Source organism: Phalacrocorax aristotelis, unplaced genomic scaffold (genome assembly GCF_949628215.1).
Source record: "Phalacrocorax aristotelis unplaced genomic scaffold, bGulAri2.1 scaffold_336, whole genome shotgun sequence".
NCBI classification, from domain to species: Eukaryota; Metazoa; Chordata; class Aves; order Suliformes; family Phalacrocoracidae; genus Phalacrocorax; species Phalacrocorax aristotelis.
Genome location: NW_027441251.1, coordinates 20,565 through 29,916, shown reverse-complemented (window position 1 = coordinate 29,916; position 9,352 = coordinate 20,565). Strand labels below are relative to the sequence as shown.

General features: G+C 73.5%; 1 protein-coding gene across 1 annotated transcript in view; it reads right to left on the bottom strand.

The window, feature by feature from the left end:
* Positions 1–463: 463 nt before the first annotated feature.
* The window catches only part of LOC142051184 (ryanodine receptor 1-like), a gene marked incomplete at both ends in the record, with an annotated part of 29,396 nt that continues 20,507 nt past the window's right edge, over positions 464–9,352 (bottom strand). Inside the window, 9 exon segments of the mRNA XM_075080363.1 lie at positions 464–737; positions 1,550–1,655; positions 1,657–1,694; positions 3,591–3,702; positions 4,682–4,696; positions 4,698–4,883; positions 5,678–5,982; positions 5,985–6,523; positions 8,676–8,902. Of these exon segments, the coding sequence (XP_074936464.1) occupies positions 464–737; positions 1,550–1,655; positions 1,657–1,694; positions 3,591–3,702; positions 4,682–4,696; positions 4,698–4,883; positions 5,678–5,982; positions 5,985–6,523; positions 8,676–8,902 (1,802 nt within the window).

The window sequence follows — 9,352 nt, the reverse complement described above, 5'->3', positions numbered from 1 at the left end:
GACGGGGGGTGCTGGGTGAGGACGGGGGGACGTGGGGCGCCGGGTGAGGATGGGGGCTGCGGGGTGAGGACGCGGGGTGCTGGGTGAGGACGGGGGGACGTGGGGTGCCGGGTGAGGACGGGGGGACGCGGGGCGCCGGGTGAGGATGGGGGGCGCTGGGTGAGGACGGGGGGCGCCGGGGTGAGGACGGGGGACGTGGGGTGAGCACGGGGGGTGCCGGGTGAGGACGGGGGGACGCGGGGTGCCGGGTGAGGATGGGGGGTGCCGGGTGAGGACGGGGGAACGCGGGGTGCCGGGTGAGGACGGGGGGACGCGGGGTGAGCATGGGGGGTGCCGGGTGAGGACGGGGGGACGCGGGGCGCCGGGTGAGGATGGGGGGCGCCGGGTGAGGACGGGGGGCACCGGGTGAGGACGGGGGGACGCGGGGTGCCGGGTGAGGAGGCGGCGGGGTCCGCGCGCCCACCCGATGCTCTGTATCATGAGGTTCTCCTCCTCGGGGCCCATCTGGACGATGAGGAGGGAGCGGATCTGGCCCAGGCACTCGAGCAGCGCCGTGGTGTCGGGGACGGAGTGGGCGCTGATGGTGTAGGCCTTGGGGAGGGCGCGCACCAGCTCCCCCAGCCCGTCGTACTGCCGGTGCAGGAGGCTGAACATGGCCCGCACCAGCTCGGGGCTCTGGATGAAGGACTCCTGCGCCCAGTGCACCATCGTCTGCGAGATGAGCTCCTGCAGCGTGCCTGGGGACGGCGACGGCTGGGGCACCCCGCGGGACGGCCGGGGCACCCCGTGGGGGGAGCTGGGGGACCCCACAGGGGTGGGGGAGGACGGGTGGGGGCTTGGGGACAGCTCGGCACAGCCCGAGCCCACCTTGGGGGCTGCTTGGCCATGGGGGTGGCTCAGCCGTGCCTTGGGGGCGTCTTGGCCAACGCCTTGGGGACACCAAGGCTGGCGATGGCTCAGCCGTGCCTTGGGGACACCTTGGCCAACGCCTTGGGGACACCTTGGCCGATGCCTTGGGGACACCGAGGCTGGCGATGGCTCAGCCGTGCCTTGGGGACACCTTGGCCAACGCCTTGGGGACACCTTGGCCGACGCCTTGGGGACACCTTGGCCAACGCCTTGGGGACACCGAGGCTGGCGATGGCTCAGCCGTGCCTTGGGGACACCTTGGCCAACGCCTTGGGGACACCTTGGCCAACGCCTTGGGGACACCGAGGCTGGCGATGGCTCAGCCGTGCCTTGGGGACACCTTGGCCGATGCCTTGGGGACACCGAGGCTGGCGATGGCTCAGCCGTGCCTTGGGGACACCTTGGCCGATGCCTTGGGGACACCGAGGCTGGCGATGGCTCAGCCATGCCTTGGGGACGTCTTGGTCAACACCTTGGGGACACCTTGGCCAACACCTTGGGGACACCTTGGCCGACGCCTTGGGGACACCGAGGCTGGCGATGGCTCAGCCGTGCCTTGGGGGCGTCTTGGCCAACGCCCGGGGACGCCGAGGTTGGCACGCGGGCTCCCCCCGTCCCGCCCCCCCAGCCCCCTCCTCACTGGGCACCGGGGGCTCCTCGGGGGGTGCCTCCTCCTGCGCCGCCGTCCCGCGGAGCCCCACCACCTTCTGCACCAGCCCCAGCAGCCGCTGCCGCAGGGACGTCTCCCTCCGCCTCCTCCTCCTCCTCGCCCGCCAGCTCGATGCCTGGGGGGGCGCGCGGGGGTCACGGGGTGGGGGGGACACGGCCCCAGAGCTGGGGGGGGCCCATGTCCCCAAAGCCGGGGGGTGTCCCATGCCCTGGGGGTCCCTGGAGTCCCAGGAGGGGGGTTCCCCGTATTTCAGGGGGGTCCCTGGGGTCCCAGGATGGGGGTCCCATGGCTCCCTGGAAGGGGGTCCCCATGCCCTGGGGGTCCCTGGAGGGGGTTACCCATATTTCTGGGGGGTCCCTGGGGTCCCGGGAGGGGCATGCCCATGCTTCTGGGGGGTTCCCTGGTGGTCCCTGGAGCCTCAGGAGGGGGCTTCCCCATATTTCATGGGGGTCCCTGGGGTCCAGGATGGGGGTCCCATGCCCTGAGGGTCCCATGGCTCCCTGGAAGGGGTTCCCCATGCCCTGGGGGTCCCTGGAGTCCCAGGAGGGGCATCCCCATGCTTCTGGGGGGTCCCTGGGGGTCCCTGGAGTCCCAGGAGGGGCATCCCCATGCTTCTGGGGGGGTCCCTGGGGGTCCCTGGAGTCCCAGGAGGGGGTTTCCCATATTTCTGGGGCGTCCCTGGGGTCCTGGGGGGGTGTGTGTCTCTCTATCTGTCCCGGGGGCTGCCCCCCACGCCCCTGGATGTCCCCAGACCCCAGATGGGGGTGCCCATTGCACAGTGACCCCGCACCCCCCCCTTTACATAGAGGGACCTTAAAATGGGGGTCAGCGTGCCCCCAGCATCGGGGGTTCCCCATATTTCCGGGGGGGGGGAGGGGGTGTCCCATACCCTGGGTGGGGGTCCCTGCACCCCTGGGATGGGGGTGTCCCCTCGTCCCCAGTGAGTTCTGGGATAGGAGGCGTCCCCCCACCGGGATGGGGGCGTCCCCGTGCCCCTGGGGGTCCCTGAGCCCCTGGGGGGGCGTCGCTGTCAGGGGGTCCCTGTGCTGGGTCGGGGGGTCCCTGTGGGTCCCTGTTCCCCGGTGTGGGTCCCTATCAGGGGGGTCCCTGAGCCCCTGGGGGGTCCCTATTGGGGGGTCCCTGAGCCCCTGGAGAGTGTCCCTGTGCCCCTGGGGGTCCTTGTGCCCTGGTGGGGGTCCCTATCAGGGTGTTCCTGCACCCCTGGGGGGTCCCTGTGCCGGGGGGGGTGTCTCTGCACCCCTGGCGGGGTGTCCCTGGGTCCCGGGGAGGGGTCCCTGCAACCGGGGGGGTCCCTGCGCCACGGGGGGGGGGTCCCTGAGCCCCCTGCGCCCCGGGGGGGTCCCTGCGCCCCGGGGGGGGTCCCTGCACCCCGGGGGGGGCCCCTGCGCCCCGGGGGGGGGTCCCTGAGCCGCTGGGTGGGTCCCTGCACCCCGGGGGGGGTCCCTGCGCCCCAGGGGGGGGTCCCTGAGCCCTTGGGGGTGTCCCTGCGCCCTGGGGGGGTCCCTGAGCCCTTGGGGGGGTCCCTGCGCCCCGGGGGGGGTCCCTGAGCCCTTGGGGGTGTCCCTGCGCCCTGGGGGGGTCCCTGAGCCCTTGGGGGGGTCCCTGCGCCCCGGGGGGGGGTCCCTGCGCCCCGGGGGGTCCCTGAGCCCTTGGGGGGGTCCCTGAGCCCTTGGGGGGGTCCCTGCGCCCCGGGGGGGGTCCCTGAGCCCTTGGGGGGGTCCCTGAGCCCCGGGGGGGGTCCCTGAGCCCTTGGGGGGGTCCCCTGCGCCCCGGGGGGTCCCTGAGCCCTTGGGGGGGTCCCTGAGCCCTTGGGGGGGTCCCTGAGCCCTTGGGGGGGTCCCTGCGCCCCGGGGGGGGTCCCTGAGCCCTTGGGGGGGTCCCTGAGCCCCGGGGGGGGGTCCCTGAGCCCCGGGGGGAGTCCCTGCGCCCCGGGGGGGGGTCCCTGAGCCCCGGGGGGGGTCCCTGAGCCCCGGGGGGGGTCCCGCCTCACCGCAGTGGGCCAGCAGGTCGTTGTGGAAGTCGAGGAGCTCGTCGCGGATGTCCTCGGGCACGGGGCACTCCTCCTCGTCCGCCCCCCCCTTGTACTGCAGCAGCATGTTGATCTGGGGGGGGGACACACGGGGGGGGTCAGTGGGACCCGGCCCGCAGCCGTCACCCCACGCAGGTACCCCACGCGTGGCCCTGTGCGCGCCCCTGGTTCCCACACGCGTCCCCGTGCCACTACCCCACGGGTGTCACCCTGCCCCACGCGTGTCCCTGCTCCCCACGGGTGTCCCCATGTGTGTCCCTGCTCCCCACGCGTGTCCCCATGGGTGTCCCTGCTCCCCACGGGTGTCCCCATGTGTGTCCCTGCTCCCCACGCGTGTCCCCATGGGTGTCCCTGCTCCCCACGGGTGTCCCCATGTGTGTCCCTGCTCCCCACGCGTGTCCCTGCTCCCCACGGGTGTCCCCACATGTGTCCCTGCTCCCCACGCGTGTCCCTGCTCCCCACGGGTGTCCCCACATGTGTCCCTGCTCCCCACGGGTGTCCCCACACGTGTCCCTGCTCTGCTCCCCACGGGTGTCCCCATGTATGTCCCTGGTCTCCATGTATGTCCCTGATCCCCACGGGTGTCCCTGCTCCCCACGGGTGTCCCCACACGTGTCCCTGCTCCCCACGGGTGTCCCCACGGGTGTCCCCGTGGATGTCCCCACTTCCCTGCTCCCCATAGATGTCCCCATGTCCCCACGCATGCCCCCGTGGCCATCCCCACACATGTCCCCCCGTCCCCACGCGTGTCCCCACGCGTGCCCTGGATGTCCCCGTGGCCGTCCCCACGGGCATCCCCCCGTCCCCACGCGTGGCCCCCTGCCCCCGTGGCCGTCCCCACGGGCATCCCCCGTCCCCACGCGTGGCCCCCCGCCCCCGTGGCCGTCCCCACGGGCATCCCCCCGTCCCCACGCGTGCCCCCCTGCCCCCGTGGCCATCCCCACGGGCATCCCCCCGTCCCCACGCGTGGCCCCCCGCCCCCGTGGCCGTCCCCACGGGCATCCCCCCGTCCCCACGCGTGCCCCCCCGCCCCCGTGGCCGTCCCCACGCACCTGCTCCTGGGGGGGGCGAGCGGAACTCGCGGGTGCGCCGGGCGGTCTCGGCCGCCGACATGGTGAGCGCCCGCATGAGCCGCGCGTAGCGTCGCCGCTGGTCGCGCTGCAGCCGCTCCACGTGCCGCTCCGAGAAGGCCACGATGGCCTCGACGCGGTGCTGCAGCTCCCGCTCGCAGAAGTGCTGCAGCAGGTTGCACATCTGCGCCCCCAGAGTGAGCTGGGGGGGCGTGGGGGGCCGTGGGGGGGCGTGGGGGGGCGTGGGGGGGGCGTGGGGCGAGGGGACGCGGGACCCCAGGGCGGCGCTGCAGCTCCCGCTCGCAGAAGTGCTGCAGCAGGTTGCACATCTGCGCCCCCAGAGTGAGCTGGGGGGGCGTGGGGGGGCGTGGGGGGGCGTGGGGGGGGCGTGGGGGGGGGCGTGGGGCGAGGGGACGCGGGACCCCAGGGCGGCGCTGCAGCTCCCGCTCGCAGAAGTGCTGCAGCAGGTTGCACATCTGCGCCCCCAGAGTGAGCTGGGGGGGCGTGGGGGGGGCGTGGGGGGGGCGTGGGGGTGCCCCCAGGGGTGCTCTTGCCAGGGGTGACACGTGCAGCTCAAGGGGTAATTGGGGACCCCCCTGGGGGTCCCTGGGGATGGAAGCTGGGGGACAGGGACAGTGGCTGCAGCCCAGGGAGGGGGCAGGGGGACAGGGACCCCGGGGAGGGGCAGGGGGACAGGGACCCCAGGAAGGGGACAGGGACCCCCGGGAGGGGACAGAGACACCTGGGGAGGGGACAGGAGGACAGGACATGGGACAGACACCCGGGAAGGGGACAGAGACCCCCGGGAGGGGACAGACACCTTGGGGAGGGGACAGAGACCCCAGGGAGGGGGCAGGGGGACAGGACATGGGGCCAGGGGCCCCCAGGAGGGGACAGGCACCCCGGGGAGGGGACAGGGACCACCCGGGGCTGTGACACACACACACACACACCCCCCCCCGGGGAGGGTCCCCTCACCTGCAGCTTGACCGACTCAGGCAGCTTCATCTGCAGCAGCCCCTCCTCCAGCCCTTCCTCCTCCTCCTCCTCCTCCTCCTCCTTCTCCTCCTCCTCCTCCATCTCCCCCGCCTCGATGGCCTTCTTCCGCGCCTCCTCCTCCTCCTCCTCCTCCTCCCCCCCGCCGCCGCCTTCGGCCGGGGGGCTCCGCCGGGGCTCCCCGAAGACCCTGGGCTCGATCATGCGGAGGACGCGGCGCACGTCGTCGTCGCCCAGCGCGCCCACGGCCAGCAGCGCCGACACCAGCTTCAGCACCGGCACCAGCTGAACTCCACGCTGCCCCCCACGGGGTCCCGCGCGTGGGGGCCCCCCCCGGCCACCGCCTCGGCCAGCATGCGGATGGCGCGAGCCCCCAGAGCCCCCAGCGGGATGGCGGGGCTGAGCGGCGCCCGCCCGCCGCCGGCCGCCAGGACGAAGCAAGGCTCGGCGAAATGGGGCTGGGGTCGCAAACAGGCGCTGGGGCCTACGCCGGGGGGTCCGGGCGCTCGCCCGCCGCCGGGGAAGAGGGTGATGCTCTTGGTGGCCTCGGTCATGGGGATGATGAACTCGGCGCTCATGGAGGCGCGGGCGCGCTGGGCGGCGTCGAGGTGCATGGCCAGCAGCAGGTCGTAGTAGCCGGCGCGCAGCGGCCCCGGCAGCTCGGCGCTCTCGATGGCGAAGAGCAGCTGCGCCTGGTCGACGTGGCTGCAGAGCGCGTGGGCCACGCGGTTGTTGCCCAGGGCGCACACGGCGCAGTAGAGCTTCAGCGTGTGCCACTGGAAGCGCAGCAGCTCCACCTGCTCCGACAGCTCCATGATGTCGATGCACCTGGGGAATGGGGCGGGGGGGGGGGGCGGGGGTGTCAGCGCGGGGTGCGCGGGACCCCCGGGGGAGGGACCCCTGGGGAAGGGACAGGCAGGACCCCCAGGGATGGGACCCCTGGGGATGGGATGCCCAGGACCCCCAAGGATGGGACCCCAGAGATGGGACCCCTGGGGATGGGACAAGCAGGACCCCCAGGGATGGGACCCCTGGGGAAGGGACAGGCAGGACCCCGGGATGGGACCCCTGGGGATGGGACACTCAGGCCCCCAAGGATGGGACCCCGGGATGGGACCCCTGGGGATGGGACAGGCAGGAGCCCGGGGGAGGGACCCCAGGATGGGACCCCTGGGGATGGGACAGGCAGGACCCCGGGATGGGACCCCTAGGGATGGGACAGCCACGACCCCCAGAGATGGGACCCCTGGGGATGGGACAAGCAGGACCCCCAGGGATGGGACCCCTGGGGATGGGACCCCTGGGGATGGGACACTCAGGCCCCCGGGGATGGGACCCCAGGATGGGACCCCTGGGGATGGGATGCCCAGGACCCCCAAGGATGGGACCCCAGAGATGGGACCCCTGGGGATGGGACAAGCAGGACCCCCAGGGATGGGACCCCTGGGGAAGGGACAGGCAGGACCCCGGGATGGGACCCCTGGGGATGGGACACTCAGGCCCCCAGGGATGGGACCCCGGGATGGGACCCCTGGGGATGGGACAGGCAGGACCCCTGGGGATGGGACCCCTGGGGAAGGGACAGGCAGGACCCCGGGATGGGACCCCTGGGGATGGGACACTCAGGCCCCCAAGGATGGGACCCCGGGATGGGACCCCTGGGGATGGGACAGGCAGGACCCCGGGGGAGGGACCCCAGGATGGGACCCCCTGGGGATGGGACAGGCAGGACCCCGGGATGGGACCCCTAGGGATGGGACAGCCACGACCCCCAGAGATGGGACCCCTGGGGATGGGACAAGCAGGACCCCCAGGGATGGGACCCCTGGGGATGGGACCCCTGGGGATGGGACACTCAGGCCCCCGGGGATGGGACCCCAGGATGGGACCCCTGGGGATGGGATGCCCAAGACCCCCAAGGATGGGACCCCAGGATGGGACCCCTGGGGATGGGACAGGCAGGACCCCAGGATGGGACCCCTAGGGATGGGACAGCCACGACCCCGAGGGATGGGACCCCTGGGGATGGGACAGGCAGGACCCCTGGGGATGGGACCCCTGGGGATGGGACAAGCAGGACCCCGGGATGGGACCCCTGGGGATGGGACCCCCAGGACCCCCAGAGATGGGACCCCTGTGGATGGGACCCCTGGGGATGGGACAAGCAGGACCCCCAGGGATGGGACCCCGGGATGGGACCCCTGGGGATGGGATGCCCAGGACCCCCAGAGATGGGACCCCTGGGGATGGGACAGGCAGGACCCCAGGGAAGGGACGCCGGGATGGGACCCCTGGGGATGGGACAGGCAGGACCCCAGGGAAGGGACCCCCGGGGATGGGACCCCCAGGAGCCCCAGAGATGGGACCCCTGGGGATGGGACAAGCAGGACCCCAGGGAAGGGACCCCAGGATGGGACCCCTGGGGATGGGATGCCCAGGACCCCCAGAGATGGGACCCCTGGGGATGGGACAAGCAGGACCCCAGGGAAGGGACCCCAGGATGGGACCCCTGGGGATGGGACACTCAGTCCCCCAGGGAAGGGACCCCCGGGGATGGGACCCCCAGGAGCCCCAGAGATGGGACCCCTGGGGATGGGACAAGCAGGACCCCGGGATGGGACCCCTGGGGATGGGACCCCTGGGGATGGGACCCCCAGGACCCCCAGAGATGGGACCCCTGGGGATGGGACCAGCAGGATCCCGGGGTGGGACCCCTGGGGATGGGATGCCCAGGACCCCCAGAGATGGGACCCCTGGGGATGGGACAGGCAGGACCCCGGGGGAGGGACCCCGGGATGGGACCCCTGGGCACCCTGGGGGCGGGACCCAACCTGAGCGTCCCCTCAGGGCAGAACGTGTGGGCGTCCCCCTGTCCCCCAGGGCCCGACGCCGGGGTCCCCCAGGGGAGGGACCCCTCCCCAGGACGCGGGGGCCCCCCAGGGCAGGCTGTGGCCGGGGGCGGGGGGGGGTCGTCCCCAACCTGTTCTCCTCGGGGATGTGGAGGGCCATCATGACGAGGGGCTCGGCGCACGCCACCAGCCAGCCCTGCCGCTCGCCCAGGCGGGTGGTCTCCACGGCCAGGGCCTGGGTGGGCACGCGGCTCCAGGTGACGGGCGTCAGGAGCTGGATGAGCAGCCGCGGCGGGCACTGCGGCTCCGCGTTCCTCCGCTCGCTGCTGAACATGGCGGCCGAGATGGGCATGATGTTCTGGGGGGGGGGCGCACACAGGGCGTGAGGCGGGGGGGCCACGCTCTCCTTCGCCCACCCTATCAAGGCCCCTCCGTAGACCCCCGCCAGCCCCAGGCGTCGAGGTTCTCCCTGGCCCATGCTTGTGGACCCAGAGAACTGCGCCCCCCCCCCCCGCCTGAGCCCCAGCACCCCCGGGGGTCCTGCTTCCCCTGGGTCCACCCTGCAGACCCCACTGCTCCCCCCCGGGACCCCGCTGCCCCCGCAAGGACCCTGCTGACCCCCCAAGGACCCCACTGCTCCCCCCCGGGACCCCGCTGCCCCCGCAAGGACCCTGCTGACCCCCCAAGGACCCCACTCCCCCCCCAAGGACCACGCTGACCCTCCCAAGGACCCTGCTGACCCCCCAAGGACCCCACTCCCCCCCCAAGGACCACGCTGACCCTCCCAAGGACCCTGCTGACCCCCACA